This window comes from Tympanuchus pallidicinctus, unplaced genomic scaffold (assembly GCF_026119805.1).
Source record: "Tympanuchus pallidicinctus isolate F22 unplaced genomic scaffold, pur_lepc_1.0 scaffold17, whole genome shotgun sequence".
NCBI lineage: Eukaryota > Metazoa > Chordata > Aves > Galliformes > Phasianidae > Tympanuchus > Tympanuchus pallidicinctus.
In genome coordinates this window covers 18,909,874-18,936,786 of record NW_026294690.1, presented here as the reverse complement: position 1 = coordinate 18,936,786, position 26,913 = coordinate 18,909,874, and the positions used below count along the sequence as shown (strand labels likewise).

Sequence of the window (26,913 nt, the reverse complement as noted above, 5' to 3'; positions counted from 1 at the left end):
GCCACGAGTGCTGCATCCCTGGAACATTGTGCCCAACGCTCAAGTAAATCCTAGCACATGCTAAACAAAGCAGAATATGCTCTTTCCTTGCTGGTAGATTTCTGCTGGAAACACCAAGATTTGATTTGTTTAAACTTTTGTTCTTTTGAGGGAAAAAAAAGCACCTGCCTGAAAGCATGGGGTATTGAACTTTTCCAACTTGTTTGTAATGAAGAACGGAAGGGCTCTTCCCAATGTATTGAGGGGCACTGGGGTCCTGCAGCAGCCCCTTAGGGGTCGGCCTCCAGGGTCAGATCACCCCCTAGGTTGGTATTTAGCACTGCTCTGGGGGTCTGCTGAGCTGCCACAACAGCTGAGCTTGGCATCTTCCCACGGCCGCCTCTCTCTGCATTGCATTCAGCAGGGCAGGAGGAGACATTCTGCTGAGAGTTGCAGGGAGAGGTCCTTAAAGCCTGCTCTGTGAGCAGGATGCACATACCTCAGTGTTACTTCTTTGTACAGCTGCCCCCAGAGCTAAAATTTGCAGTGCTTTCAGAGGAGCTCACGAGGGAGATCTTAGCCCAACATGCAGGTTTGCGACTTCCACCAGCACAAGGACTGCTGACTGCTGTTCCAGTCCTGGCATTCAGCTCGCAGCCCATCCCACACTTACAGAGGTGCTTTGGAGTCATACAGCTGGGCGCAGAGGAGGACATTCCCAGTGTGGATATGTCAGGGTACCACCTCTGCATCCTTCAGGGAGGGTTCATATTTGGACAGTGTTAATGCATAATAGCGCTTCTGGGTTTACATTGCTGCTGTGCTTCTCCCTGCCAACCTGTGTGCTCTGCTCCCCACGTGGCACGGGGCCCAACACTGGAACTCGGGATTTAAACAAAATACCCATTAATATCTGCAGAAGTCATGCCTGAGTAATGACTGCAGGAACAGGACACCATTATGGGCTGCAAAGGAAAACAATTAAGCTGATCAGCCGCAGTATTCAGAGGGCAGCTCTGCAAATATCCTTTTTCCTCTCTCAAGAAACAAAGACTGTTTCTGAGGTTGCTTGGAGCTGTGCTCTGAATATTCATGGAGCGACACCGGCCTGTTTGCTGTGGGGATGAGGAAGGCCACATGCTGTAACCTTTGCTTTGCAGCTCGGTGCCTCGTTTCCTGCATCCATACAAAAACCAACTGACAGCCACAGAGCATTGGTGCCAGCAACTGCATGGTGACGTCACAGCATGGTTGGGTTAGATGGGACCCCTCTCCCAGCCCCACCCTGCTGTGTTCCGGCTGCCCGCAAGCTCAGGCTGCCCAGGGCCCATCCACAGCCTCGGGCACCTCAGGGATGGGGCGCCCACAGCTCTGGGCACCGGGGCCTCACCATCCTGTGAGTGATGAATTCCTTCTGGCATCCAAACTAAATCACCCCTCTTTTAGCTTAAGGCATTTTCCCTTGTTCTGTTGGCATGCGTGCTCCCTGGGCAGCCCCCAGCTGGGCACGCCATGCTCCCCACACCCTGCCCAGGGCTGTGCTCTCCCTACACTCTGCCCAGGTTCCACTCCTGGTGTTTGCCAGGCAATGTGGTTTGGCAGCACAGAGCCTGGAAACACCCATGGAAAGAGCCTAGGGGAACAGCACAGCTCTGTCCGGCACAGACACGCTCTGTGCTGCGCTTGGGGAGTGGTGGAAATTAAAGGCTTAGGAACAAAACATCTGATTCTGGTCCGTGGTGTGTGTAAGTGCAAGGCCAGAAGGAAGTGTGCTCAGGGCTTTGTTTTGCTTTCCTCCCTCTCCATTCCCAAAGGATCAGGACCATGTAAGGCCATGCAGACACCTTACACGACCTGTGCACAAACTGACCAGCTCAAATATGAGGGGACTCCAACAGCACAGCTCTGCACAGGGAGCAGCTGCGCATGGTTCAGGGCAGCGCCTTCAGCCCCCTGCCCCCATCCCCATCCCCTGCTCTCCCTGCTGCCCCATCCTGGCTCTCTACAAGGGCTGCTTTTCCAGCCCAGCCAATCTGTTTACTTAGGTGGCCTCAAGGGAAGGTCCTGGCGAAGCACTAACAGGCTTCAGCTACAAAGGAGATCTTTATTCGCTGCTCTGCCTGTTGGCCTAAGCCTTGTTTGGCTTTTTCGTTCACAGTCAGAAGATGCCCATCTCTGACCTCCCAGCTCCAGCTGTGGGGCACAGAGGGTTACCTGGGCACCCAACACGATTTGCTCAGAGCGCGTTTCCCTCGCAGACAGAAGCTGCTTCCCTGCAGTTTTGCTCTGTTTCTCAGGAGTGCAGTGCAGGGATGCCTAAAGCTGTGAACGCAGCGTGGGGGGTGGAGGAGCAGCAAGGTGGGCACGGGGTGATGGCAGCTGGAGATGGAAATGGGCAGCAGCCCCCCAGTGAGGGAACAGCACAGCACCTGACTGCCCAGAGATTTACTTCCCTGCTGATTTGGCTGAAGAAATGGAGTTAAAAAGTAAATAAAGCTCAAATTAGATGTATATATAGACATAATTAACCTCACATTTATAGAATAACACGTACCCATATGAACTTTATTTAGCTTGACAACAGCAGCAGCTGCTGCAGGGCTCTGGGAGGTGCTTCCACTGAAACACAGAGCACTTCATATCTGATCCTGCCCCTCTGCATTTTTCCCCTCTGGAGCTTTAAAGGAAGTTGTATCGTGGTGTTTATACAGCCGCCTCAGCCTGCCTGTAGTTTACATTTTTCTCACCTGAAGCCACTGAATTTTGAGTGATTTTAATTATAGAATCTGAAATTCACATTTGCAACTAGAATGGAAAAGCCCATCCTTAGCTCAGCTCCTCTGTCCTTGCTGGAGGTGGCATGCAGTGTCCAACTCAAAGCATAAAGGAGAAATAAGAAGGCAATGCCTCACTCACACTGCCCAGAAACCCACGCTTTTGGCTGATGTGGGCACAGCAGGGGTTAAATGCCCAGAGCATATGGACACCCAGGCTGGCACAGCAGTGCTTGGTGCAGGGCAGTGCCATCCTCCTGCTGCACCCCTGCTGGCCTTGGAGACGCTGCAGGACAGCCAGGCAGCATCTCCCAACAGCCTGCGCCTTGCTGCTGGGAAAACCCTCCTGAGTAAAATAGTTCTGGAAGGAAAAAAAAGGACCACAAACAAGACAGCATTGCAGGTATTTGGAGATTCAGATCTGTTGAACTTTGAAAAGGTGCAGCTCACAGCTGCTGCTGACCAGCAGCCCAGCCTTCCTCCTGCAGCACGTTCAGTTGAGCAGTGTGAGCTGCCTGCTGCTGGGTGCTGTGCCATGCAGGGCTGTTCTCAGCTGGCGTCTCAAGGCATTCTGTACCTACTAAATGTCACACACAAAGCCAACATAATACAGCATTCTCGACAGAAGAGCTTTTATTTGAAACAATGGACTGGAAACAGCTGTGGCACAAGGTGCTTTCAGTTGTCACACAACACAGCCTGCCTGAGGGCAATTCCTGCCATCCACTGTAACCTTGTGAGACACCTCTGTTTCTATCAGTTTTCTGGCAGGATGCTCTGTGTGCTGCCTGCCGATGACTTTTGGCCAGACAGGCCAGCAAATCTGCACAGATTTGGCTTTCTTAATAACTGGAGCTCATGGCATGCAGGAGGTGTGCAGCAGCCTCTTTCGTTCCAGCTGATAAACCCAGAGACAAGGCAGCATCCTCACCCAGGTGAACACCTTCTCATGCCTACACCGAATTTCAATTTTACTATCGAAACTAAAGACTCACATATGGTTGGAGCTGCTAGATGCATTAATTTCACGCTTCTGCTCCTGACACTTGAGAGGCACAGGATTTTGCTAAGCTGTTTAACTGTAACACATTTTTCAGCAGGCAGTATTTTACAAGCTATAGAAATGCCTAAAAAGGCTCGAGTGGACGCCAGCAGTCCCAAAAGCCTGAAGCAAGCATGTATATGCTGAAAGTGGGACTACATTGAATTACGAGTTATAAATCATGAAATCAAGGTCCAAACCAGCACATGCTGCTGTGGTGTCTTTTTTTCCAAGTAATGAAATAAAGCCGTTAGCAATGGAGGATTGCATTAATGCAGAATGCAGATGAAGTTGACGCTACCAGGTATGGACCACGATCAGAATCCAGCAAGTTAAACTCATGACTAGGGCACTTGTGTCGAGGACAGTCTTTGTGTGCAGGATAGATGTGAAGCCAGGACAATGCAAAGAGCGGAGCCTTTGATCCCATTACAGGACAAGCCAGACCAGATGCAGCAGTAAGACAGCAGCTTCATTTACCCAGACTGCTGTGAGAAGACAGATGCCCACTTGGCATCCATCTGGGGATAATCCATCCAGGGAAAGCCTGGCCTCCCCATATTCCTCTGCACTGACATTTACCCATCACCCACATTCCTCCAAAGCCAACACAACCAGAACCTCCACCTACGCCTCTACAGTTCTTCTAACTGTGGAGGGGTGGACAGACAGCCCCCTCTGCCCAGCACATGGGGATGAGCAGCAGCTCTGGAGAAGCACTTTGAGGATCCCTGAGCACACCCTGCTGCTGAAGAAACACCCCAGCTGGGCTGAGGATGGGCTCAATCCCTTCTCTGTTCATTGCAACACAACCCCACGGCAAGGACAACGCAGCCAACCGAGGCAAAACAAAGCAGGCCAAAACACACCCAGTGAGAGGCCACAGCAGCCTGTTGGCAGTTGTTATTCAGTTAATTTTCTTTCACCTTTAACAACTGGATGTTTTATTGATTTTTCTTGCACTTGATTTGTTGCTGTTCTGAAGGTGTGTGTAATGGCTGTGCACCTATCTCACAGGGAAATCGCTCAAAGAGGTAACAGGCTGCACGTGTACATGGACAATGACTTCCCATCAAGGAATGCTGTTTAGATGTTAATGTCTTTGCTGAAATGTTTCTTTCCTAAGTGATTCATGCTATTTCTCTCACTGCTTACACTGAGTGTATGCATTTTTGGCCGCCTTAACATTGTAGGGATTAGAACTATGCCGTATCTTTAAAAATAATTTACAAAGATTGGCCATTTCCATGTAACAAAACGAAGAAGAGGCAATAAAGCTAAGCACTGGATTTTATTTTTCAGTTCCACTTTGCTTATAACTGAAGTGCCTGTATGTAAGGCTGATCCAAGGAAGCTTTATTATTCCTCCTAGCACAACTTCAAACACAAAGGCATCCTCTGGTGGCTGCAAGCATGCGGAGGTGCCTTCCATCACATCTGTCTCAACTGCCCTAAAACAGTGACCAACTCTGCTCCTCCCATGGTGGGGCACAGCACCCCTGTGGCTTGCATGCAGTGGCAGGCACAGCTTCTACCAACACCCGTTGGCAAGTTACTCACTCATAAGTAAGAAGATCCATGGAGAGCATGGAGTGGACTTTAAAGAGAGAGACCGGCAGTTTCCGCAGCAGAAGGAAAGCTTAGCAATTGTGAGCTCCTTACACACATCTGCGAAAAAATATTCCAGTTGTCTCTGGCAAAGAACGTAGACATTTAGTATAAGAAAAAAGACTGAGCACACCAACGTTGGCCACCCTGGCCTCACTGGCATTTTCTGTGACTAATAAGCATTGCATGACTGAGGAAATGACCATCAGCAGCAGAGATTCAGTGCAGATCCTGGAACGATGTCACCCCAACAAGACCTGGAGCACAGGGCTGACCTCGCTCAGTGTGTTCATCCCTGCTGGATGGAGTCACTGACATACTAGGGGGGAAAAAACTGGTGTTGCAGCATTTCAGGCACCGAAAAGCCAACAGGACAGATTAGGCTGGAAAGCTGTTTTCTGTAAAACTCGCGCTCAAAAAACAGCTGAAAAAGTTCCATACTTTAAATGCTTAACTACCTCCAGTGTACGGCAGGAGCACAATGCCTCTCTGTGCAAACACTCCCTTGAAATAACAGACGGTAGGAGGCAAGCAAGATAAAACTGGGAACAGGGCTTGGGTGAGAACTGCCAGAAGTGTTTGCATTCCAGCTCCATGGCTAAAACCCAGACTGGCGGAATTAGTTGGCTGCCCAGCACTCGCCTGCCCTTGGGGAGATCTGCATGGCTCCGTCTCACTAAGGTTCAACCAATCGCTCTGTTGCCATCTTGTTCCTTGCTTTTACATTATTGTACACGTTGGAGAAAGCTACAGCTACATGTTACTGCAATTCTATATTGTGTGCTTTCAGAAAGTAATCACTCGGGTTAATCGAATTGCTCAAAACCATTGATTTAGTACAGTTGTCATCATTCTGTTAGTGCTAGACTTCCAGTATGGATTTCAGAAGGTAAAAGCAACCCTTGTTTCTGACCATGACCATAGGTTTAGTGTGCCAAAAAAATATTTTTGAGATGTGTTATTTCCGAAAGAACACTGCAAGATGTTAGTCATGAGAAGCTTTGAGAGACTTTGTAAAACAACACAGATCTCAGTGCCCTCCTAACAAGATATGTGGGTACGTCACACCGCACGCACACACATTTCTCCTGTTTCCTCCCCTAGTAAACTTCTTTCTTCAATCTCTGTTGGATGCAAAGGGGTACTTGGTTGCTTGCAAGCGAATAACCAGACTCTACATTTTTTTTTTTAGCTGTCCACTTTTCTTGTCAGATTACCCCATCTCCAGCTCGGCCTCAAGCACCTGCAGCAGCCGCACGGCTCAGAGGCGCTTGCTCCGGCTGCAGGTCGCGCACCGCAGGCTGCCCTTGTCCAGGCTGAAGGCTTTGCCGCTCAGCAGCGTCTCGCACTCCAGGCAGGCGAAATGCTTCTTGTGCCAGGCCATCCCTTCTGCCCGCTGGAACTCCTCCGAGAAGATGATCTACGGGACAAACACAGCGCCGCTCATTGCCGCCATCCCGCCGGCAGCGGGACGGAGACACGGCGGGCTGGAGGAGGAGCAGGGCCAGGCTGCAGACACAGCGCGGCACCCAGAGCGCCCCGGCCCAGCCGCTCACAGGCAGCGCAGCGCAGCCCGCCTGCCCGGCCCATACCTCGTCGCAGCCGGCGCAGCGCGGCCGCAGGCTCTCGCAGTAGTGACGCCCGCACCAGGCGGCCCCGCTCTTCCAGAAGTAGATGAGGTCGACGAGGGGCTCGGCGCAGCGGCAGCAGACGAAGCAGGCCGGGTGCCACAGCCGTGCGTAGCCGGCGCGCTCTGCGTACACCACCGGGCAGTCCTCCGGCACGGCCTGCTTGCAGGTCTCGCAGCGCTGCAACAGAGAGCGTCACGCTGGTGCTTCTGCCGCTGCTTCTGCTGCAAAAACTGCGGCAGTGGCACTGCTGCCTGTGCTGCCTGGCTCTTTAGACACTACTGTTCATGGCATCTTTTTGATGCGTCGTTCCTATCCACCCATTTGGTAAGCTTGGCAAAACAAAACTGCGTGCGATGGCAAATGCTTTGCACTGCGAAATGGTCTGAAGGGACCGCCGTGCTCTGCTCGACATTCCGTATTGCAAAGGACAGGGGAAACAAAGCATGTAATCCTGCACTGCCCAGGCTGCTTTTGTCCTAGCTTTTGCTCTGTGAAGATAAATTTAAGAATGCCAAAGCCAAATTTCAGCTTGAAAGGCACAGCAAGCAGAAAGCAGTCTGCAGTGATGCTATAGAAACAGTGCAGTGAGGTGAAAGAGCAAGAAAACACTGAAGAGAAAGAGATGTGTGCAGCTCAAGGAAAGGACTGGAAAAAATGTCTCAATCCTGTGGTGGGGCTCAGTGACACTGACAGAATCACAGAGCACTCATGGCCAACAGGAGCAACATCTCCAACTGCATTGTCCTCTGTAAATATTTGGACAGTATTAAGCATGGATTGAGCACCAAATCTTAATTAAAAGTCATTATAAATGTGCATCTGCAAGCCCTCATCTGGAGCAGTGCTCACGGCCTTCCAGCCAAGTCCCTGGGCAAGTGAGCCTGGCACTGCCCACTGCCAGCTCCATAAATGCATGGCCTCAGGGGAAATCCCCCAGAACCGCCAACCTGTGCTAAAATCCAAATGTTATCTGAGAGAAAGTTAAGTCATACCACAGTGCCTGAAAACGTGTCGTGTCAAAGGCAGACACTGTGCACAGAAATAAGGAGCTTTGGTCTTTTCTAATTACCTCTTAACAAGTATGTCTCTACATAAGGCAGATGTCACTCTGCAGATTTCAGCAGTGCTCTCAATTTACAGCAGTCCAAGGAGACGGACTGGGGTGACTGTCTGTGCCTGCAGGGTGACCCGATGGGTGGCTAACAAGATCTGAAGCTCTGCTCTGGCAACCACATCCAAGCCAGGCTGGCGGGCAGTCACTTCAGCTCCCATTCAAGTCTAGGTAATCCAGCTCATGCTGCTAAACAGCACTGGGGCTTCATCCAGCACAGCCCTGATGGCAAGGTCAGGCCTTCTCCATCAAGCATCAGCATCGCTTTCATAAATAAAAGGTGCAGGGTTAAGCAGCTTGCCTGTCACACCGCCAAGTATGGGCTGAAAGTCCCATAAAGCTGATGCTGGTGCAGCCTTTCTGGGGTGGTTTCTTTATGAACTTTGTGCCTATCTGCAGAGAATTTTACCCACTGTATGTAGCCCCTTTTTGCTAGTTTCTAGTATGAATGCTAAAAAGATCATTCTTTATATCTAGGGAGTTTTCTCCAGCTTGCATTTCCCTTCCCAGCAGCAGGCTGTGGCTCTGCTCTACCTACGCCCACCCCGCTGCTTTGCAGGGCAAGTATTCCTAGCATGCCACACATCTTGCTACTGCCACCTCCTCTGCTCAGTCTGGACTTTTGTGAACTGCCCCACGCAGCCCCATGATCAGTTCCACAGGGTGACAGGCATGTCCTGCTTTAGCAGCAAAACTGGAGCCGTGGAAAAGGCAGAACAAGAGGACACGTACCCAAGCCTGGAAGGGGATATGCCTGCTTCTAGTGCTCCATCAGCCCTTCTAAACACTCTCAAGAACTATGCAAGTGAGCAGATAAGCTTCCAGTGCGCTGCAGAAGCCATGCTCTCTCTGTTCCTCTACAAAACAGAAAAACAATCCCACTACAGGAAGTGACAGCCCACAGTGCAAAAGTGGGCTGGCCGAGTGTGATGTGCTGTACCTCGGCACGGGCAGACCACGAGGGAAGCACTCTGTGCTGAGCACAGATATGTCCCCACATCCCAACACCTTCCCAGGCACCAGCCCCAAGCAGCAGCTCACTGCTCAGGGCACCCAGCCTCACTGCTGCCTTCCAGCAGCCTCCAGGCTCACCCAGCCCAGCCCCACTTATCTTGCAGGATCTAGCAGGCAGAATAAACACAAGCAGCTTTCCAAGGCAGCTCAAATTTCTTGCCAAAAAGAACTACTAAAAGAAAAAAAAAAAAAAAAAAAAAAAAAAAGAAAAACTAAAACCCCCACTTCTTTCTATTGCGAATTTTCACCATGCTTTTCTTAAGCATCACATAACTTGTATTCCTCTACCACTCTAAAGAAAAAGTGCCTCTTCAAATTTATGATGGGATTACATTTAAGCACTCACTTTACACCTCCATCATGTAGGAGAGGACTGAAGACTTTATTAGTGCTGCTGCCAGAGGTGCTGTCCAAGAACGCATCTCTCCCCCCCTCTGTTTTTCAGCCCTGCTCTCCCCCCTGGCTGCAGCTCCCACAAAAGGAGTTCCTGCTCAGTTTTGCTGGCCTCAGATCTGCTGGAACAACGGCTAACTTGGGCCAATAGCTTAAGGATCTGATGTGTTTGTTTCCAGCACGGTGGCTTACAACAGCGGAGGACTTTGCAGTTCTGGGAGGGTTAAAGATATTTTGTGCTTGGTGGGAAGCATTCAGCTAATAGGACAGCCATATTGCTGTGGGGCCCCTCTCTGCAGCCGAGAAAAGTTCAAGAAGCCATGTGAGCTCAGATACCTTGCCCTCAGTGATTTATGTTGGCCCTGTTTGCTTTCCTTTACACACCATTTCAACACAGCTGGCCTGAACGTGCAACAGGAGGTTTAACTGCCCTAACTCAGGGACCACACAGACACCTGAGGAAACTGTCTCCATTTATTTCTTGGTGCAGAGCTCAGTGCCTTCTCGGGTCATTCTCTTCTCAAGCCAGGGTGTTTTACACCCAGCCTTCATAAATCCATGGCTCAGGCAGACACCTTGATTTGAAATAGGTGAAATCAAGCTGCTGGAGCTGACCGAAAGCTTTGGTATTAAATAGCTGAGAGTCTGTGTCCTACTTTTAATGGACTCATGGAAGAAACGTGGCAAGCTGCTTCAAAATCAGGATCTCCAGCATATGCAGTTCAGCACCCCATTGCCCTCAGGCCCACCCCAACCCAAAGGCACTCAGCTCTTCCCAAAAAGCCTTCCTCGCTGCTCTGCAGAAGCACCTCTGCGAGTCCGGGATACACAGAGGAGCAGAGCATCCACCTCAAGCCAGGCCATGGCGGGCTGCCTCCTTGCTCTATGGGGCAGGTACCCTCCTCCTCCTCCTCCTCCAACCTTGTGATATTCAACACAGATCTAAGTTACTACAGAAAGCTTTACCGTCTGTTATTTTTCTATGGCAGAACTTTTATCTCCATGCAGTTCTGTAAAATCCAGCAGGCCTTCTGGAATTCCTTACTGTGGGACACAGTCCATTCCCTTTCCTTCAGCTGCATTAATTCCTGCACTGCAGATCACATTAAAAATGACGAGTGTTTTTCTAGAATGGGAAATAGCAGGTCTGCCTTTGGTACAGAAAGAAACCACAGCACTCTGGAGCTTGCGGCAAGCTGAGCTGCACAACACATTGGTCAAAGAGTGGCTTCTGTGATTTTACTGCAATTCCATTTTCCAGCCAGTGCCTCAAGAAAAATAATGCTTTATTCTCTAAGGAGAATAACATCCAGTTATGTATTTTTTTAGAAGGACAGGCTTGTAGTCTAAATAAACCCTAATTGCTACGATGACTTTTATTAATGAGTGTAATGGAAACCTTCCTTGTTTTTTTTTTTTTTTAAACTTGAAATTCTTTGTCCAAATCAATGTTTTACTGCAATACTGAAAAACTTTTACTGCATCACCGGACTCTGAAAGTCAGATATGTGTTAATAGGAAAGGACATAGCAGAGGAGAGACATTACCCAATATGGAATGAAAATGAAAACTGCTCTTAACTTGTTACAATCTCAGTTTAGTGGTTGCTAGAAAAATCTTGCCTTAAAAACATTCAGATACCATTTCTCCAGCTCTACGTCCTCTGCTACAAGTTACCCTCAAGGGCCAGTACAAAGTATTTTCAGTGAACACATGTTATGATAAGCACGTGTTCAGCAGTCACCATGGCCACTCAACTGCGCCTGGAGAATATAAATCTAGAAGGGCATTAGGGAATCTCAGTTGTTTCCTTGTGGAAACGTGTTTCTAAGGCCAGAGACATGTGTGCTCTGCACCAAGTCCTCCGGGCAATTGCAGCCTCCATGGTACCACCTCCGTGTTCACGGCAGTGTTCATGAGGCTGAGATACTGCCTCCTCTTGCTTGCATTCCTTCACTTGCACTGCTGCAGAGGCAGAGCCAGAAAAACTTGCTCACATGCTGTAACACACAGCTTCTGATCTTATTTACACCCCATCACCTGGGAACAGATCATGTTCAATCTTCCAGAGCTGCCAAGAATCCCAAGTGGAACTCACAGCAAAGGGGAGAAGAGGCCTTTGCCCACCTCGCTGGCTCACCAGGTATGAGCTGCCAAGGAGGACAGGCAGCCCTTCCCTGCTGCCTGGATGGGTACAGTGGCACCCCGGGGCCTCTCAGTGCCACACCACAGACCTGGAGATGCCAACGAGCATCACCTGCTTCCATCACCACGAGCGGCAGCAGAGCAGCGAATGAGGCAGGGGCAGCTCCCACAAGCACCTCTCCGGCACCCATTTCCCAGCTGTCCCCCCAGCAGCCCCCATCCCTCCAGGCAGGACTTACATAGAGCCCGGCGGTGGGCATGCTCTCCAGGGCCCCGTTGCTGGTCTCGGGGGGCTTTTCGGCCGCCGGGCCCGCATCCTTTGCCTTGCCCTCCTCCTTGGCATTGCCAGCCTGGCCCGGCAGGGCCACCTCCCCAACGCCCAGCGCCTCCGCCTTGTACTTCTTCACAAAGTCTTCCATCAGCTTCGCCTCACCCTCGGCCAGCCCGCGGCACTGGGATGGGTCGTGGTCGTGCACCGGGAGCTGCCGCACCAGCTGCCGCCGGCGGTAATGGGCACCGTCAGTGCCTGCCACCGGCTGCATCTCCTTGGGGATCAGCTCCATGTACTGCATGGCCTGTGAGGGTGAGAGGTGACAGTCAGCACGGACCCCAGCCCTGCTACCCCTTTAGCTTCTGAGGGACACGTGGGCAAGGAAAAACCAAGTGCGCTCGGTGCAAGCAGTCACTTGGGCGACTGCCGCAGGGACCAGGGCTGAGGGACACGTCACTCATGGAGGGGAACTCAGGAAGGCACCCCAACCCTCCTGGCATGCACACAGGGCAATTTATGGGAAGAAATCCCTCTACAACTCCCATAAAGTCCTAAACAGGAAAGAGCAGCCAGATGGCTGTTGAGCCTGAATCTCCGAGGCCAGCACTACCAGACTGATTGTGCAATAAGGGGAAGGTGTTTTGCCACGGATGCCCTGCCATGCAGCACACGAGTGCCAAGAAGCCATCCCCAATGTTCCATTTCCTACCCAGCTGGCCACTTGCCACTCCCATAATAGCAGTGTGAGCGGATCTTGGAGAGGCTCATCCTTGGAGAGGCTCACCCACATCTGCAGGAAGGGGCTCTGCCATTTACTTCTTGCTGGCCCCGTGCTTGAAGGGAAGGGAGTTTCCTACTCAAGGCATTTTTCCTATTGTAGTGTGAAGAGCAAATGGGCAGCCAGTTGGCTCTCTGCCACCGGGTCTTAACGACCAGCATCCAGCTGCATTAGATTTGTTTCTTACTTGGTCAGCATTTGAAAACTGAACTTTAAAGGAATGGAGAAGTGATTAACTATTCACTGTACACAGTCCAGCTCAATATGGCCTTTTAAATACAGAAACACAACTCTGAGCAGCTCATCACACTTGTGTAAACTTCAAAGTCATCTTCCACTTTGTCTGCCTTCAGCCAAACAGCAATATTTCAGGGCAATATTTTCGCTTGCAGCTCTTCGACAGCACCAAATAAATGATTTAATGAAATCATATCTTCTTCCCCATGTCTTGGAGCATATGTTAACCTTTCTGCACGCTACATTAGACATCAAAACTCAGTCTGCTGTGATTCCATGCAGTGACAGGATGGATACCTAGAAGCCTGCTGGGGCAAAGTCACAGCCTTGTGGGAAATGGTGCTGCAGGGAGGAACTGGGTACAAAGCTGGAGGATGCTGTGAAAGTGATCTGCTACCAAGATGGCTTTCACAGAAGTCAGAAGACCTAACAGGAACTACAGAAGCAAAGGACAAAAATGCACTTAAAGCTCATGCCAGGCCTCACACAGAGTGCCTCACAGAATAAAGATACAGCCATTGACACCCGACAGTTGGAAAGAAACACAACCAAAACAATTATCTGCTGTATGATGAACTTTGAGACGGAGCCCACAATGCAGCTGCTGGCACGGCTCAGCTGCAGCAAGAGCACCAGCAGAGAGCAGCGGTGTGGTGTAAGCCTAGTGGAACGAGACCAATCCACACAAATGGGCCAAGGCTACTGCACCCTCACAGCAGATCTGTGAGAGCAGAAAGTGCCAGAAGCACCTCACTGCTCCCCAGTGCCAGGCTCTGAGCAACATCTCACACTGCTCCTAAAAGGGTCTGTGCACTGGGCAGCAGCTCCCCGTAGCTGTGCACGCATTCATTGCGACTTCGCGCTCTGGTCAAGGGGATGCCTACAGGTTTAACTGCACGTCTTAAAATGTGTCCAGAGAATAGACTAGGAAAATAACACCAAAAACTGAAGGGCAATAAAAAGATGCTCCTTTTGCTACTATGGTGTTGTTTTTGTTTATTAGTTTTGCTTTGTTTTGTAACATTTTACTGCTGTTAAATGCTATTTTATGGTGCCCAGGTACAGACAATTTTGAGAAAGGCCATTTTAGCTTTTCACCACAAACTCCTGCATTTTGGAGATATTTTAGGAAGTGCTTTATCCACTTTCCCCAAGGACTCAAATATCTACCTCCTAACTTACCCAGGCACAGCTTGATGAAAACGTGCCCAAGCTTCCCCTGTTACTGGGCCATCCACTTCAAGACAGCATTATAGAAAAAAACACCCAAGTTTCCACTTTGCCATCAGAAGGAAATCACTGGAGTGAGTCAGAACTATCACAAGAATTGTTGACGTCCAGTAATTTTCCCAAGTCTGTCAAGTTGATCATTAAACCAAAATTTATCAAGATTGTCTTCAAAGTTCCTGAGCACTGTTTATATGAACTAAAACTCTTCCCAATCTGTTTAGGCACAACTTCAGCTTTGAAAGACAAGAAGTGCCAGGGCACCATGAAGCACCTTCACTGTGAGCCTTCTCTGTTGCTGGTTCAGCGTTGCATCCTGCTGCTTGGAGCTGTGCACTGCAATGCAAACACACATCTGCAAGAGGGAACATCTGTGCTCAGTGTCACAAAAGTGGAAACAGTGCAACGGCAGCGGGGCCTGGGAACAGAGCAGCCCTGCCTGGGGTGCCAGGTGCTGCAGCACTGCCCTGCAGCCAGCTTTCAGCAGTGAAAATTCAATTCCTGATAAATGCAGGGCTGGGCAGAACGATTAATAAGTCACATGCTAGGCTGGAGAAGTGCCATCATTGTTCTCCCCATCCCTCAACAAGTTCCCTAATTCCCCCCGGGACCTATGGAAGGCAAACTTTGGTTAAACAAACATTCCTGCTGTGCTAACTCCAACCAACAAAAAAGCAAGAGGGAACTCCGGGCAGCAGCGCTGCGACTGAACAGCCAGACAGTGAGATGAGCGGCAGCCCTGGCCCTGCACTAACGCCAGGGCTCTGCTCCTGGCAGCCCCAGAGCAGCCCTCCAGCTGTGCGCCCAGCAGGGCCCTCGCAGCAGGGTGAAGGCTGCTGGGCTTAGGAATAAATCACCAGCCTGTCACTTGGGTCTGCAGCTGCAATTTCACATTTGTTTCCCAATTTGTCTTCTACAGAAAAAATCTGGTTGCAATTGTAAGTAGCTTTAAACTGTTTGCGTAATTTGAAGAGCTGTCCACTAATGAGCATAATGTGTAATATTTCCAGCACTACAACAATCAGACATCAAATGCTTTCCCCCTAAAAGCCCTCTCCTGCATTCTCTGTACCACCCAACCTTCAGGCTGGATATTAGGAGCGATTTCTTCTCCCAAGAGCAGTCAGGCACTGACAGAGGCACTGGTATGGGCTGCCCAGGGAGGGGTGCACTGTGCTGGGGGTGTTCCAGAGCTGTGGGGATGTGACAGAGGGATGCAGCCAGCGGGCATGGTGGGGGTGGGCTGGGGGTTTTAGATGCCTTTTCTGACCTTAATGATTCTGTGATTCTTCGTGGCTGGCAGATGGAATCTCTCCTCAGCAATAGTTTTATAGGACATGGACGTTACCAAAGGAGCAAGTGTTCTTGTTGTAAAACATGTAACGACTTCTACCAGAAATGTAAGCTAGCCTATAAAAACCCAAAGGCAATACGTTCCTCTTTTCTACCTACTTTGGATATTTACGCAGTTTTCCACAACACTAAGCATCACGAGCATGTTTGCCAAGCTTTGCTGTTCTTCCTGGCAACTGTGCTGCAGGGCCGAGCTGTGCCCTGCTGGAACCAGCTGCTGTTCCCTTACCAGCTTCTGGGTGAGCCCCGGTGGAGCCCACTCGTATGTGATGGTGTCGAAGGTGGGGTCTTTCCTCGACACGATGGGGTTGGTGATGATCATGCGGTTCCTCTTGTAGATGCGAACGCCGTCCCCTCCTTTCACACGAGCAGTGAGTGTGGCATATTTGGAGTCTGACAGCAGGCGGCCGATTTTCCTGTCGTCCTCCACATCCGAGCTCAGGCAGTGGTCCTCCTGGCTGCATTTGCACGACTTGCATATTTTCCTATGGGCGACAAGGGACATCATGCTTTTAATATGAGCATGGAGGCTGAGGGCTCAGCCACGGAACTCCCGGCACGTAGGAAAGTTTAAGGGCACGCTGGGGTGTGACATCAGCCAAAAGGCCTTCCTGGCAGAATTGCTCGGGACCTGGCATTGAGCTAGTTGCAATGGCTATAAACCAAAGAGAAGCCTGTAGGAGCATTCTCTGCTGGCCAGCATTTCTATCAAGTTTTGAAAAGACTGACTCTGATGCAAGCCCAGGGTCTTGTATTCCAGTATTCCAGCAGGGTCCTGGAACAAGCAGAGTTGATTCATAACAGCAGCTAATTGCATCCATAAAAGTAAAACTAAAGGTAAACTTTTAAGAGCAGGAGCAGTGAAGGAAGGGGGATGGGAGGTGGTCCCCGCTCAGTGCTCACCCAGGCAAGGCGCTGTGGCCCTCCCACACCCTCTGGCAGCACTCAGAGCTCTGTGCTTTCTGTGCACTCAAGGACAGTGACATGGCAGGACACGAAGGGAAGCACTCAGGGACAGGGCCCACCGCAGCAGACATTACCTCCAGGAATGTGGCTCAAAGCCCATGCAGGTCCCTCTGCAGCGCAAACACGGCACCCCTCGTCCTGACGGCGGCTGGCTCATGGACATCTGGAACAGAGCAGGACATCCATGGGGAAAGGCTTGCTTCTTGATCCTTGGCATTCTCAGGGATAAAGTGTTTTTCCTTAAACTGATGGAAGGGCAGCACCTGTTGCAGCACGAGGGAGCAGCGCTGAGATGCACGGTGCTGAGAAACCAGCGGGGCTGAGCAAGCTGCACCAAGGAACTCCCTCTGCCCCTTGTATCTTATACAGCACCTCATAGCAGAGAACAAGCCACAAGGTGCTTGTCCTCAGCAGCACACTCTGGTACCCCACTGCTCGGGGGCACTGTCAAATGCCAGATTCCTTTAAGGCTGGCTCAGTGCTACCCTTCCCTTGTTGGTGCCTGCTCCCACACACCAAGTTTCTGTACACAGTCTTTATTCCAGAAGTGCTGGCGTGTGCTAGGCGCATATGTTTGTGTACATATTGAGTCCCTCAACACACAGCTGAGGTTGCAGAGTTTTCCAGGGCTTAAGAAGGTCAGTGCCTGCCTGGCAGACCTTAATTCAGCCCATGTTGTGACTCCCCTCTGTTTCACCACCCAGCACCCGCTGTGCCCTCCCAGCCCAGCTCCTCCCTCAGTGCCCACCACATCCCTCTGACCCAGGCAGCAGCACTGGCACTCTGCTGGGTGCTCCCCATCCTGACAGGTTTCTTCCAACACTTGAGAAGCCCAATAATGCTAATCAGGATGAAAGGTTTAAGAGCAGACGGTTCTAGAAACTGCAGAACACTGCCTTGCTGACATTATGGCAATCCACAAAAATACATTTCTACATGTTCTTACGTGCACTTGGGTGTATGCACACGCATCCCCCTGTCTCCGACATCCAGAAAACAAAATGCTTTTGGATGGTCAGTGCAGAGCCAGCTCCCAAGAACTGGCATTATGGTTCCAGCACAGACCACATAACATCTTGTCAGTTCTGGAACGGTGCTAGATGTGAACCAACTCATTTCTTTTCTTTCCTTTTTTTTTTTTTTTATTAAATTTAAATAATCCCTTATCTTAATGAGTCACACAGAAGCTGAGTACAGACAAGGGACCATGACTGTTTGTTTATTCAAAATGCAAACATCTGGATTAAATAAACTCCTCTGGAAAAGTCTCATTATACAGCCCACGTGGAGAAGCACAGCAGCTTTGTCAGCAGCAGGAGCTGTGGAGCACCCAGGGGGACAGCCCAAGGCTTCGCATCGCTTCCATTGATGCAATGCCCTGATCACACACCTTTCCCACCAGGATCTGCACATCTCTTTGGAAACCTCTGCTTGCAGGTGTCCACAGCAGGACTCCACAGAGCACAGCCCTTCAGTGTGTGTGCAAGCCACCAGTGTACAGCTGTATGGGAACTGTTGAGTCACGGCCTGACCCACTGACTGAGCACCTGAGGAAGGACTGACAGCCCTGGGAGCACAGGTGCAGGCAATGCAGCGGTGTGACCAGAAGGGCTGCAGCCTGGCTGCACCTCTCCTAGACCCCATTTAAGGGCTGACTGCCACTGGGGGAGAATCTCTTTCTGGAGATCCCTTCTTTTGGAGTTTTCTACTGCAAGCCTGGAACACAGGTGAGCATTTCATTTTTGATCGCCTTTTTTCACCACGACGACCTCTCTAACTATAAACCTGTAAAAACCATCCTAGCCTCACCACTCTTAGAACTGTATGTTTGTTAGTTGTACAACGGCCATAGGAAAGTGCATGGGATAAATGCCACGAAAACTCAGCAGCTCCCAGGAGCTGCCCTGGCAGCACCTCCCCTTGTGGGATCTCAAGGCACAGGAACATCTCCATCTGAAGGACTGCGTGGCTCTTTCTCCCTTAGCAGTGAGAGGAGTTTCCATCTTTGTGCAGTGATAACAGGAGCCCGTGTCTGCTTTGCTGGCTGCCTGGTCAGCAGCACTTCCTGCCCAGATATGGAGCTTCATCTCACAGCTCAGCTGTAGCTCCTCAAATATGCATAAAAGGAGATTTCTTCTTTAAAACAGAAGAGGGAAGAAAAAAAAAAGAAGGGATGGAAACCCCACCAAACCCAGTAAGAATGTGAAATAAGATGACTGTCTTAGACTGTGCCAGTGTCCAAACCCATTTGGGAACAGCAGCATTAAAAAAGATGCATGAGTTTAAGATATGAAGAGTTTGAAGGCTTTTGTAATGCCTTTAGAAAATGCCTGTGTCAACAAGCTGCTTGGAAGAAATGCAAATTCTGCTCCCCGTGACCCGATATACCATGCATTTTAAGACTTCTATTTTGGCTTTTTGTGTCTTATAGCATTCTTGCTACTAAGGAAAAGCAAGTCAGGGCAGAGGAAATTCTTAGGCGGTGAAATGATAGGAAATTGAGGCCGTTCTACCCACAAAAACATCTCTGAACAATTTCAGGAATACGCCAGCCTCTTGGTCAGTGCAATACTGTGGCTCATTACGCTGGCTAAAGAGAAGTCCATTCTAGACACTAGTTAGTTTGCTCAATTTTTGGAAAAATAGAGAACCCACAATGACAAATGTCAATGTGGGAAAAAAAAATCATTCTTTTTGGTTTAGACTTGACTATTTTGGAAAGGAACAGTGGGCTTCCAGGATGGCCAGACAGACCCTGGTTAGAAGCCATGAGCTGGCCAAGATTCCAGCAGCCCTGCTCAGCTCTCAGCTCAGCTGAGATTTCTGAAGACCTTTCCTGGTGTCTCACCACCCTCTGAGCGCTCCAGCACACCTTGGCTATCGTTCCCTTGGGTCTACTGAAGTTAACTGGAGTTTGTTGCAAGGGGCCATACTCAATGGCACGCAGAGGAAGGGCTGTTTTCACATCCAGATGACTTGAGAACCCTTTTAAATAAGCTTCTTTCTACTCTTTTCACAACAGTGATTCTAAATGCCAAACATTTTGTACATCTGAAAAGAGGAGACTCCAGACTAAGCTTGGTAAGCATCTCCCAGGCAGCGTTCCTCTCGTAGAAACCATGCCATCCCCAGGCCAGCGCTGCAGGGAATCACACCAAGCTTCTGGATCACTGGGAGGCCAACATGGAGCCCTCAGGGCAGGGCGCACACAGCAGCTGCCACAGGCAGAGACCTTCAGAAATGCCCCCTCCCTTCCACAGCTTTGCCTCCAGTGCACAAATCTTCCCACTGCTCTGTGGGGTTGGCTCAATATGGACGCAGAACCCTGCACGCATATCCAGCCTAAAGCTGCAGCAATGAACAGCTAACCAGCAAACGCATCACATCAGCAGTTGGGATGAGGGCTCCTGCAGCCAGTGATGAACAGACTGACAGGACTTCATGGCATGGAAAAACATCTTGGGACATACTTAACACAGAAGGACGGGGCAGCTCTAGCTCCCAGGATGCTCATTCCATGAGATGCAACTGCTTTATGGGAACGGTAGGAGAAATTTAATATTAATACCAACTTGAACAGAGCTTACAAGAAGGGCAGCATGGGAAAGCTAACACCCTATAGCTGTTTTTGCACAGAAGTGATTTATCTCATGTCACTACAGGATCAGGAAGCTCTTAACGTCTGTAACACAGATTAACCAAGTGCTTTCCTTTAAGGACTTTGAGACTGAGATAAGAGGGAACAGAGCAGGATCAGCAGACTGGTATCCAACCCATCACAGCATGAGCTGAGGGGATGCTGACCAGGCTCTGCACTGCTCACAGCCTGTTCCCCTCGCAGGCAGGGGCATCCACCTTCACATGGTGAAGGATTTCTTACTGACAGCATGTAAAAGTAATGCAATTGTGACCCTGGCGCTGGCTCAGCTTTCCTGCTTTTATTTTGCTATCAGACTAGGCTGCTCTGTACACTATCTCTTTGGCTATGCTTAGGTAAGGCACAGGGTCAAGAGAGCTGATAAATTCCTCTTGACACCTAGCAGAAGTGCACCACATGTTGTGGGACTGGGCTGAGTGTCTCCCAAGAAAGGTGAAAACAGGAAAGCAGAGCCAGCTCCAGCTGCAAAATCAGTCACTGTAACAAGAACACAATAAGGAGATCCTTATCTGAGCAGGGATACTTTGACCACATTCCCCTGGAAGCCTTCTCTCAACATGTCCACCAGAACTTTGGTCTAATCACAAAACCAGCCCGCAGTCAGTGGGTCTCTGCTGCCAGGTAACAGCAATAGAAGGAGAGGTGATGGCTTCAAATAGCACCGGGGGGCACACGGTGCATTAGAAATAATTTCTACTCCAAAGAGTGGCCAGGTGCTGGCATGGGCTGCCCAGGAGTGTTCCAAGGAACATGGAGATGTGGCACTGAGGGATGTGGGCAGAGCACCTCCAACACCACAGAGGTGATGCGGGCTCCCCAGAGTGCCCCAACCCTACAGCCCCCAGCCCAGCAGAGCCCTCTGGGTGGGCTCCTCCACTGCAACCATGTTTGGAGATGGAGAAGTGCAACTGTGAGAAAGGCCCTCCATCAAGGGAAACAGGTACCATATTCACAATGGGTGGGAGCGGTTCGCTTGGCAGGACTGATTCATTTCTGGGATGGGGATGGATAACAATTAATTTATTGTCATTATTTGACTGTAAAACTAAGCTTGCGTAATAGGGAAGCAAGTCAGGCTTCCTTAAAGGAAGTCCAGCAGCTGGAGAGTGTGAACACCCGTGCAGATGGAATTAACTTGTGCAAGCAGAAGCAACTGCCCTTACAAATGCATTAATACACACACACTGCTATAATAACTTTGACTTAGAAGAATCAGAACAGCATAGGATAGTTTCATTTTCTCATTTTCACAGATGACAAATATTTATTATAGTCATGATCTAAAAGCAATTTGTTTCCCTTCCAGATTGAGCACAGTTATCTGAATTACCATGCTCATAAGAAAACAAATTGCTTACACACAGACTGTCTTTTGCCTCAAATTCTCTCCAGAGGGTTTGAGGATGAGTTAGGATCATCTAGAATACTGGAGGCATTAACTGATGTTACACTTTGCAGAGTAAGAAGCCTGTTGCCTGTTATTTCAGCAGCACAGAGACTGGGGAAAGGCACCGGTATCTGAGGAGACTATTTCCATGGAGCTGCTCAGCCTGCAGCGTGTCAGAGATAACCAAGCAGAGCCTCCGCAGACATCCTGCTCGTCCAAGAGCAAATAGTTGGCAGCATTCCTCTCCACACCAACAGTGTGCGAACTAATGATAAGAGAAGGGAGGGCTTAAAGAAAATAAGTTGAATAGATTTTTCCACAACCAAGACAGCGCTTCAGACTTTTGGACTAAACTAGAAAACCAAGAGCTGCAAGTAGGTGTGCGGAATGGGAGGAACCCAGCTGGGATGCCAGGTCGCAGGAGCACACAGCCGCTGTGCTTCATTCAGCTCAGCCCTCTGCCCTGTAGTCCTGCAGATGACCGGCTGCTTTCCTAGGACAGGTTATTTCCCAATTACGTGCTACCAGGAATAATTTGCCAAAGGCTGCACAAAAGCTGATCCCAAGGGAGCAGAGCCCCTTTCTTGGAAGGGGAGGCCTGCAGAACCCCAGCATTGAGGCTGCCAACAGATGTGTACAACAGCACCAGGTGAGCACGCTGTGTACTGGTACCAGCCAGCCGTCCCAGTGCTGGAGCTTCTGTTACCCAGGGCTGTGATGCCCTGCACACATCCCCACGCACTTCCCCAGCGCTTCGACTTGCACAGCCCTGACTTACACGTACGCCCTCCAGCACACACACACTTCTGCTGTTCATCAGTGCTCATTTCCATCCCACGCGGATCACCCACTTCCTCAGGAAAAAGGAAGGGCCTTTCCTGTTCCTTGCTCCTGACTGGTTCTGAATAGTTATTGCTGAGCAGGTTTGTGATGCTGCGCCCAGCAAGCCAGGCCTTAACAATTTATGATGCCTCAACTCAAAGCTTCCACTGATCTCAGTTGCATGGCCAGCGGCACAGGGCAGGTCTGCCGAGCCGTGGGGGACTGCAGAGCTGTGGTGAGGTGGTGCATGCATGGAAGCCAGGCTGGAACCAGCAGGAAGCAGCTCTCCTTTTCCAAAGCCTGGAAATCACTTCCTTGAGATCTTTCTTTCAGCTCATTCTGGAAACTTCTCCTGAATGGCTGAAATACAATATTTCTTTCACATTTTAAAAAACAAAAATCTCAGCCTGAACAAATACTCCAGACTCTCCCTCCCTGCAGGATGAGAAGGATTTAGTAACTTGTAAATTGTACTTTATGGGTTTCGATTTAGCCCTGAGTCCAAGTCCCAAAATAAGCTCTTTAACCCATGTCCTGCTTTATGATTTCATATCTATAAATACTTGCTCAGAGCTAAGCAGGTTTCTGCATTAAGATCAACATCTGCTCCTCCAAGACAGCTGCACTTCCTCTGGTTCCAGCACTACTGCGTTGGCTACCTGGAGTGGGGATCTCAGCACACACAGCCTTACAGAGGGCATGGGGGGCAGGCCATCACCATCCATCACCCTGCACCACCTGTAACTGCTGTGCCCACACAGAGCCCAGCAGCTCCTCGGCCAAGGGCAGCCTGACACAGAAGGTGCTGCTTCTCATAACAAAGCCCTGAATTCCTGATAACGGAGAGCAGCACCATGAAGCAAGACAGAGTTTCGCACGCATAAATAGCTTTGCAGCCCAATTGTTAAGAGTTGCAAGGTCCAGCAGCAAGGCTTAACTGCTTGCTCAGTTGCTGACAGCACTTGCACAAGAGAGCACGTGCACATGTAGATGACTAATGTGACTGCATTGCACACACAGTGGCTGCAGTGTTTACTACCACTGTCACTGCACGCCCCAATTACTGGCAAGTGGCTTTGGATAGAACAGATTTCACAGATGTGCACTGCAGAAGGCTCCTTCCAGACACAGCTTCTGCTAGGAGAGCTCACTGTCTGATAGCAGTCCTGACCACGGCACTGCAGGGCATGAACTGTACAGTGGGGAACACAGCTGTGGGTGAAGCCTGGATGTGTCCACCTTCATCACGGGATACAGCTTATGAAGCAATAATGAAGGAATCTGAGTCTGCAATAGCCTCCAGTTGTTAAAAAGCCCCACATTTGGGGCTTAAAGGGCTGATTTCTAAACCCTACCAGCATTCTCACACAGCTCTGCAGATACATGCAGGATTCACATGCCCCAGTGCTGCGCCACCCACCCGTGGACAGTCCCACAGCACAGCAGGGCCTCCCTTCTGCCATTCCTCTGCTTTGGGTGCTTGCAGAAGTCCGTGCTAAAGAACTGAAGAAGTAAAATGCTAAAGAACCAAGAGTTATATTAACTGAGTAAACTTTACTTTGGCTCTGAACGGTGCTTTTAGCTTAGAGGGTTATTTTCTTCTCCTGAAAAAGCCCGACTGAACGCAGTGAGAACAGTACACAAATCCCGGTGCCTTCTGCGGCCGCACTCCAGCTGAGCCGGCTCCAGGACGGCACAAGGTGCCAGCCATCACACTTTATCTTTGTTTCAAGTTTTAACTCTCCATTTAGAATTCAATCTAAACAACCCCTGTGCCAAGCAGAATGCCGTCCTGCTCATGCTGTTTTAATTTCCTCAGAAAGAATCCCATAATGCGCTAGGCAAGACATCAACGATAATTAAACCCAACAGTGATTGAAAATCAAATTTTCAAGGCCTTGCAACAAGCCCTAATGAGTTCCAGACCTGCCTTCCCGGCCTGCTCAGACCGGCTGCACGGTGCTGCCAAGCCAAATTAAAATCTGACAGTATTGCACCCTGTGCCCAGAAAAATTGCCCTTCTCATGATTCAGGAAATTAAACAGCCGTCTGCCACGAAGACACCCATTTGTCTTTGGGCGTATTATTCAGACGGATCCTGGCTCAGTGTTTTCTCTTGTTTTCGCTGTGCCATTCCATTTCCAGTTCGAAGCACACAGCAGTGGGGATGGTTCCCCCGTCGTGCCTGCAGCCCAGGTGAGCAGGGGCAGGCAGCACCGTGCAGACAGACACAGGGACATGCAGCTCTGTGCTGCCATGTCCTGAGCAGGCACAGCCTGCATGCACCATCAATCCCTGTCCAGATTCAAGTGAAGTGACAGCTGAAAGTGCCCCCTTGTCCTTCATCTGAGGGGAGCTAACGCCAAGCCATGTGTTCTGGAAGGACTGGCACGCAGAAGCCTTTCATTGGGTATTTCAAGCCCTCTGAGCTACCACTGCACAGCCACATGGCTCCGGCCCCTCAGGGATCATACTCAAAGCTCCCGGCCGACATGTCCAGTGCAGACAGCTCTGTCCCACAGCGTTTCTGCTGCATGGCACAGCATCTCACCTGCTGCTCTCATCCTCTCCCCAGCCCAAGGCTGAGCCCCGAGCAGGGCAGGGGCAGAGCTGGTGCTTGATACCAACACGCAGCCCCGGACACAGCACTGCAGCCCACAGTTGCAGCTGGGACTGACAAAGAGGCATTTCCCACTGTTGAGCGCTGTCTCGCTTAGCACCTGGTAAGAACCTGCCTCCTACAGTGCCCCAGGTACAAGGCTGCAGCAAACCGCGCTGCCACGCTGACAGGTATTGCGCTACAGGACGTGGGATGGCGCCAGAGAAGGCCCTCACCAAGCGCTCCCCGTGCCCGCAGGGCAGGATCACCGCACCGGCGGGCAGCAGGAGCTGCAGACGGACCCCTCCTCTCAGGTCAGGAGAGGCTTCCCCCGGCAGCCCCGCGCCGCCCCGCACAGCCGGACACGGCGATCCAGCAGCGCTGGGGGTTCCGCTCACCTCCCGGCGGTGCGGCCACAAAAAGGCACCGCACCCCTCGAGCTCGCAGGAGTCGCGGCTCCCCGGCAGCCCATTTCCCGCAGCGCTCCTCGCCGTTAAAGTCCCTTCCGCGCAGTTTCACACCACGCCAACGGAGGGCGGACACTCGGGTTCATCTGCTCATCCCACAGCACCGCGGCAGAGGTGCGGGAGTTTTCAGGTGGCCGTCAGCCCCGACGGCCCGAGCAAGGGCAGCCGGCAGCGCCCGGGGGTCGCGGTCTCCGACGTCAGGAAAGCGCTCAGCCGCGCACCACGAGCAGCCGCCGCTCCGGTAGAGCCGCCCCGGAGCGCTCTCGGACCGAAGGGCACGAACCGCCCTTCCGCAGAACTTAGAAACAAAGGGGAGCGAGTCCACCGACCTGCCGCAGGGAACGCTCCCGGTGAGGAGCGCAGCCACCCGAGCGCCGAGCCCCGTCCTCGGCGGGACCCCGCCGGCATTCAGAACGCTGCTGCAGCCCCTGCCCGCAGCGATCCGCCGGCGCGGCGGGCACCCGCACGGCACCGCGAGCACAGCCCGAGCGCGGCCGGAACGGGACGCGGTGCCGGAAAGGCGCCCATCCTCGCGCCCCGCACGCACCTTCTGCACGCCGGGACTCAGCTCCATTCCGCGCACCGCCCGCAGCCCGCCGGTCCCGCACCGCACCGCCCGCCGCCTTTCATTGGCGGCCCCCGCGGCCCCGAACGGCCCTCGGCCAATCCGCCGCCGGCAAGAAACTTTTCCGCCCAATGGCGTGGGAGGGGGCGGGGCCTGGCGGGGAGCGCCGGGTTGCGCGGGGTCCGCGCTGCCTCGGGTCCGCGGAGCGCGGCGAAGGGGCGCCTCAGGTCAGCGGCGGGCGCGGCGTCCGGCAGGCGGATGCGGGGTATTTTTAGCAGAAAACGGCGTCTGAAGGCACGGCTCTCTTGGCATTGCAACGCGTTCCGAGCGACCAAACGTGCCTCTGCGTGCTGGGACGTGGGAGGGCTGGGTCTTCTGCACGGTTTCTCGCAGACGTTGCGGTGCCCAGCACATATTCTCCCTGTCCCGGTGATGGAGGGACTCACCGCCGCCCCCGCTGTCCAGGAGCCCGGGAGGAACCACCCCGAGCCACCAGAATCCCACCAGGAAAGAGGCTGTGGAGCGGTGCGGTCTCTGGCCTTACACAGACATGTGGAGCGGGCATGGTTTGTCAGCCCCACATCGCAGAGAGCTTGGCAGCCACCGAGAGCACTTGACATGGCAACGGGATGACATGATCTCACTTTCCCAGCGCACACAGGCACGTGGTGACCTGGGCAGTAGGAAAGAATTCACAAAGATTCCTCAGCCCCGTGGGGCACAGCGGGGGGACGCTGCCACCTGCACTGCTGCCACCCCCAGCAGTGATGTGCATCAGGGAGGGAGGGGGCTCTGCTGGGGCAGGGATGCGCCCCATGGAGAACCCCGAGTTGTGTTTGTAGCTCTTGGGAACGGCTGCAAAGCGTCCCATGCAGTGGGTGCTGGC

The 26,913-nt window shown here is 51.4% G+C and overlaps 2 protein-coding genes across 2 annotated transcripts in view; one reads left to right on the top strand and one right to left on the bottom strand.

Moving 5' to 3' along the window:
* The window catches only part of OXTR (oxytocin receptor), a 465,983-nt gene that overhangs the window by 26,709 nt on the left and 412,361 nt on the right, over window positions 1-26,913 (top strand). The window lies entirely within an intron of this gene.
* Window positions 3,369-26,093, bottom strand: LMCD1 (LIM and cysteine rich domains 1). Its single transcript, XM_052678350.1, has 6 exons — window positions 26,010-26,093; window positions 16,604-16,692; window positions 15,793-16,048; window positions 11,937-12,272; window positions 6,996-7,211; window positions 3,369-6,823 (listed from the first exon to the last, which is right to left on the bottom strand). Exons 1-6 carry the CDS (start codon window positions 26,034-26,036, stop codon window positions 6,665-6,667), a joined length of 1,083 nt encoding a protein of 360 aa, XP_052534310.1. The 5' UTR covers window positions 26,037-26,093; the 3' UTR covers window positions 3,369-6,664.